The 6435-nt window shown below is 44.0% G+C and overlaps 1 protein-coding gene across 1 annotated transcript; it reads right to left on the bottom strand.

The window, feature by feature from the left end:
* Positions 1-247: 247 nt before the first annotated feature.
* N7495_000600 (uncharacterized protein) lies at positions 248-656 on the bottom strand (the record flags this gene model as incomplete). Its single annotated transcript, XM_057203270.1, has 2 exons — positions 248-563; positions 610-656. 2 exons carry the CDS (start codon positions 654-656, stop codon positions 248-250), a joined length of 363 nt encoding a protein of 120 aa, XP_057067343.1.
* Between the last annotated feature and the right edge of the window lie 5779 nt (positions 657-6435).

Here is a 6435-nt window from a genome sequence, read left to right as displayed (position 1 = left end):
TCCTAAAATCATCAAGAATAGTCTGAATATCAGAACTATCTCCTTAAATGACAACTTTTGAGTGCTATTGCTGCCACCAGAATAGTAGAATCTCGCGTGTTAGACGAATGAAGAGAGAACATAAGTCTTTGCTGTCTTTTGTAAGGACAATACCCTCAGATTCGGCTTCCTGTCTCTTGGTTTCCTAAGTATCTAGCTAGAGTAGTATGTTCGTTCCTTCTCTTGGCGGATTCATTATGATATTTATCTATTGTTCAAGAATATTGGTGTACTTCGACGTCGATTTTCCAAAGTGTTTCTGGAGAAAGACAAGCTTTATATACAGACCTTTCTGAGATAGAACTAGATCCTGGAGGGTCTGCTCAAGATTCGTAGTAATATACTGGTTCAGTTCGCCGATTGCTTTATGCTTCTTGTCCCACTCATTCTTATGGTATTTGAATATGTCGACATCGTCTCTCCATTCTCTGCGAGCACGTTCGTTCTTTCTGTGTGTCTCTTTATCGTCTCCTCTCCTCAAGGTTGGTTTCTTAGGGAAGTCACTGGGTTCTGGGCCAAGTTGCCTAATCTCTGACTTAGAGAGATCTGGGTCAATATATTCCAGTATACCTTTGTCTTCCGCAAGCGTGGTCACCCTCTATAGCCATTTCGGCCATTGAGTGATGTTTTTAAGCTTTTCGCTGCTCATTACGGAATCGAATTATCGTATGGTCCGATCTTTCAGGAGTAACCTAGTAATAGATACTCAGGGCTACTCAGGACTACTCAGGGGTAAGATTCGGGGGTTTTCCTTCACAACACGCCAATTGAAGCTGTTGAGGGTTATTCGGAGGTAAAATCGAGTAGAAAATAGTATAAACCAGTGATTTCTATGGATTTAACAGCGAGCCGGGCTCATAACTGTCAGCAAATTGGGCGGAAGGAAATGTTAACGATTGATTGATTGGCTAATTACGTGGGAAATCCACAGAAACTAAATAGTCCAAATAACATGTAAACAAAGCAAACAGTAACCGTCTGACAAACCGCATACCTCACGATTCCACCCCGAATTGTTCACGTTCTTCAAGGATTTTGTAAATAGCATGTGCCTAGCTAGTTCTGAATTTAAGATTAGCTTTAGCCCTTCACATATATAGCTGATTTTATACCACATAAGCTGGTGGAGATGCCTGTTTTTGCTGGTCCTAAGCCAGTTATCCTGACTAAAGAAGAGGCTGACGACGTCCTCTAGAGGGAGATTAGAGTCCTATAAACCCACCTACAGACTAATTTACAGGAGATGTTACCTGAAACACAAGTAGTTGACCATTCATATCTATCTGATCAGGATACTAACAGTCCTATCCTCTCTCTCGATGCTCGATCAGTTCAACAACCTGACGCATTTACTGGAAAAAGCAACCAGTCTGGTGTATCCAATAATGCCGAAAACCCATTTTTCGGCCGAAATACTAGGCCAAATACACCATGATACCCTACACCAACAGAACATGACTGGATTCCTGGACATTCCCAGAAGACCCAATCGAGCCTAATATAACTGACGACACACCAAATTCACCAGATTCGCCAGACTCAGTGCCAAATCAAGGGGTAGGGGTGGCTCCTATAGAGCCAACTGAAGGGGATTCGCCCCTGTTTACTGCTCAAGACAGTGAACCACAATTCCGACAGATTGGTCTAGACTTAGACGAGTCGAACATTATCCCTGGTAAACGTATTCGCCATTCAACCAAGAGAGATGATGCCTACTTTACACAGCTTATGCTGCGGATGGCTTCACGAAAATCTTGCCAAAACAGAGATTTGACGCCTGGATTCGTCTTCTCAACTTGGAAGATATAAGTGAACTGCTCTAATCTAGGGTCTTACCCCTAGATTCAGAGGATTTAGAGCATCGACTGCCTAAATCAGGATATAGACTACGTTTTTAGAGGGAATTGAGGCGATTCAACAGCCCAAATCGGCCCTGTGTTTAAGGCCAGTTTACACCTTGGAGGGGTGAAAACTGAAGGGGTGTGTCAAAGGCCCGATTCCATTTACAGTTAGTCTATTTTAGTCAGCATTGGAATCCCACAATGGGATTCCTCCATTCTACAATAGATACACATACACACTTTGGTACGCATACTGCGTTCTCATTTGCCTACTAGAATCCACTATTCCTTGGTAGTCGACCTCCATTTGACACAGTTGGTGGGTCACGTGGTACAACCACGTGATAGTTCACCAGGATTCAACCTGTTACAATCTAGGCCGATGGGATCACTCGTTCATCCATTTAAACTCTTATTTAGGCTCCATTTTAGCTTTTCAGTAAACCAAGACTCCGTAAACACCTTTCCTTTAAAGATAAGGTAGGGTATATTTAGGTGGGTTGGCCGCCCAACAAGGATTTTCTGATCAATTATTAATACCGGTCATCATAATAGTTCCGTACTTTCACTATAAGACTAAGCGGCGAATACACCCCTCTCTTTCTCTCTAAATATCTGTGGGAAACAAGAATAGTAAAAAATGCTTAATAATCCTCATGCCAGCCCATTGAAGGAGCAGAGGTTTGAATCCCTGGTCGGACAGACATTGAATCGATGGCACGTACCTGGGATGGCTATCGCCGTGGTGGATAGTGATCATACCTGGTCAGAAGTACGTACCCCTCTATGGCCGGGTTTGGTGAATACTCTCATACATCGAAGAGCTCACCGTCACCAACACGGTAGATCCATAATAATAGGGGTATGGGCTCGCGATTCTGCCTTCCACACCAGTCAACTGTCACGGAGTTGATAATCTGGAAATCATGTGACCGTTATATAATACCCACAACTACTTAACCGATCCGTACCCGGATCCCCCATGATTCTTTCAAGAATCAGTCTTGAAATGTTATCGAGTTCTTGTTCCCATCCTTGTCTTCTCTGTAAAATCCAGTAACCCTTACAATTCTGATTCTTCTCTCGATTGATCAAAGAAGACATTATGGCACCTCGAACCCGAAAACATAGCACTAGCACACGAGACTCCCTATCGGTCCCCGCTACTATGGTTGAGCCTGCTATCAGTGCAACCTTCACCTAATCGGGAGCGAATCCACTACCAACCGCCCCCGATCCCGAGCCAGTATCAGGTTCAGAAAATTCTCTAGACCAATCAGAGTCTGACGAAGAGATTCGTGAACTTCGAAAAATATCCCGTTGTACAAAAATGAAGTATATGCTCTAGAAGCGTATCAGAGAGTACGAACAACAACTCGAAGAATACGAAACCCCATCGAAGCGCCGCCGGAAGGCCGCCGACCGACCCTCGTCCTAATCAGGATCAGATTTAGAGCGAGAACCAAAGGGACTCCGCGAGATCAAGTTTAAAGATATCGATAATTTTACCCTTGATTTCAGTCTTCAACAACGGTTAGAATGGATTCGTGATCTCGAACAATCCTTTAAAGCGAACCCCAGACACTATCCGAATTCGAAACGGAAGGTTTACGCTGGGATTGCGCACCTGAATATAGAATATTGTTAACGCTGGTACACCTACTGCGACGAACTGAACCCTGAAGAAGCCTATGAAGCAAAAAAGTCTTGGGATTACTTAAAAGATTGGACCAACCAGTTGGTCGCTAACCTCGCGACGGGCCTGATTGAATACCGAATCCGACTAGAATCCGCCCGTCAGAAACCAGACCAAAGTCTAAGCGAGTTCTATCAACACCTTCTAAGCCTGGAACAATTCGCCGGAAAACAGCCCGAAGAAGACCGTGCCCTCTTCTTCGTAAAACTTAGCTAAGGACTCCGAGATGCGATCATCTCTGCGAGAGCAGGCGATCTCCCTACTACTCGAGACGCTATGGTTACGGAGGCAAATCGATATTGGCAAATCCTTAAACGCGCCTTAAATATCGCATATAGGAATGGGGAAAAGCGTAAAGAAGCCGAAAAGGACGGAAACAAAAAACCAAATTCAAGCCCTTTCCAAAAAACCTACACCAGCTCCACCTTATCGACAAAGAAGCCTTCTTTCTCTCAGCACGCGGACTCGAAACCCTAAAGAAACAATAAAGACTCTAAGCCGAAGGGATACCTTGGAAAAAAGACATAAGTCCCTGATGACTGGACTTTTGTTTGGAACAAGGAAAAGAAGCGGAAAGAATATAAAATCTGCTTTAGTCCCGACCATGAAAGCCCCGCGTGCCCGAAAAACACTACTAGGGTATAGGGTGCAACCAAGATCGAGTCAAGAATATCGATCGACAAACCATAAGTCAAAACCACTAACTGGTTTTTTATACCGATTCGACTCTAAAACAAGATCGAAACGCACGCGGACCTTGATACCTGCGCGGAAGTAGATCTTGTTAGTATCTAATTCGCGAAAAATTATAAACTCAACCGGGCGCCGATGACAGCATCTATCATCTAAGCAGTCGGAAAACTTAACGTCCTAATATTTGGAGTATGGAGGGTCCTAATGACTATCACCGACTCTCGCGGAACGACCAGGAATCTTGAACGATTCTATGTCGGTATCGATCGAGAAGCTGATCTCTTGGGAAGCCTAATCCTCTTATCGATGATAACCTGCCGAGACGAAAGAATCCATATTTCCACCTGGGATAGAAAATGGTGGTTTTAAGTACGAAACAGAACCATTTTGATAGACTCCCTACACAAATTCGTAAAACACACCCGGAATGAAGTGAAAGTTTTCGCTCTAGTCTGGATAAACGAGGATATTTGACTCCTAGAAGACGACAATGAAAGATAGGGAGAAGACACCTTACCTCCCGAATTCGAGTCGTTTCGTGACGTTTTCGACCACGAAAAAGCATCTTCTCTTCCACCACTTAAAGATACTGATCACGCTATTGACCTAATCGACGGCGCAACCCCGCCTTATAGACCAATATATCCGCTTTCATAAACTGAATTAGCGATAGTCAGGGAATAGATCGATGAAGGCCTACGAACTGGCCGGATGCGACCTTCAAAAAGTCCCGCTGGCGCCCCGATCCTTTTTGTGCTAAAGAAGGATGGCGGTCTACAACTCTGTGTTGACTACTAGGGGCTCAACCGTGTTTCGGTCAAGAATCGGTATCTATTACCCCTGATTTCGGAGATCCTGGATCGCCTTTCTAGATCTAAATTCTTCTCCAAAATTGATATTCGCGACGCCTATTATAGGATCCGTATCAGAGAGGGGGATGAGTGGAAAACTATATTTCGTACTAGATACGGATACTTTGAGTATCTGGTCATGCCATTTAGGCTAACTAATGCACCTACAACATTCCAAAACTATATTTATATAGCACTTAGAGGTTTACTTAATATTGTTTATATTATATACCTCGATGACATCCTTATCTTTTCGAAAACATGTTAGGAATATTCCGAGCATGTTTCGCAGGTCCTTTAGCGCCTACGCGAGGCTCAACTCTACGCAAAACCCTCGAAATGCACCTTTTACTAAAACAAAGTCGACTTTCTAGGATTTGTTATCGACGAAAACGGGATCTTAATAGACCTAAAATGTGTGTCCGCCATCGAATCGTGGGAGATTCCCACCAGTTTTCATGACGTCCAGGTATTTCTGGGTTTCTGTAACTTCTATAGGAGATTCATTCAAAATTACTCCTCTATCGCACTACCCCTGATAGATATACTAAAAGGGAGTGTGAATGGGAAAAAACCTGGAAAAGTCGAACTAAATCTAGAACAAACCCAATCCTTTCGGGAGCTTATCCAAGCTTTCTAAAACGCACCTCTGCTCCGATACTTCGATCCTTCGAGGCCGATTCGGCTAGAAACCGATGCATCAAATCTTGGTATGGCTGGGATACTGTCTTAGCCAGACCCAAAAAATGTTTGGCATCCTGTGGCCTTTTGGTCAAGAAAATTTACGGGGCCAGAATTGAATTATTCAACCCTAGATCAGGAGCTATTTGCGATCGTCTAATCTTTCAAAAACTGGCGACACTACTTAGAAGGTAGCCGATTCACTGTCGAAGTGCTCTCGGATCACGCCAACCTCCAATCCTTTATGCGGTAGACCATATTAAATGGTCGATAAGCCTGTTGGTGTCTTTTTCTAACACCATTTGATTTTGTTATAAAACATAGGTCAGGGAAAACCAACCCCGTAGATAGGTTGTCCCGAAAACCAAATAAAGAGAGTTCCTCTCGAAACGCTGATGTTCTAGGACCGATTCGAAATAGGATCGCAAGGGCGGAAGCGCTGATCACGACGAAACCCTTGACGCTACCAAAACTCTTCTCTTAGAAGAAAAAAATCAAAACCGAGTGCAAATCTCTATAGCGGAATGCCTTATCGCAGTCGAGTCGTGCGCCATTCGACTACGTTTCGGATGGTTGCCGGGGCCAACTCGCTGTAAACCCGGGGAAAGGAGAACCTGAGCGGATTCGTCCGTGT

This window comes from Penicillium taxi, assembly GCF_028828555.1.
Source record: "Penicillium taxi strain IBT 34144 chromosome Unknown utg000001l_segment0_segment0, whole genome shotgun sequence".
Classification (NCBI taxonomy): domain Eukaryota; kingdom Fungi; phylum Ascomycota; class Eurotiomycetes; order Eurotiales; family Aspergillaceae; genus Penicillium; species Penicillium taxi.
This window is presented reverse-complemented; position numbering and strand designations above follow the sequence as displayed.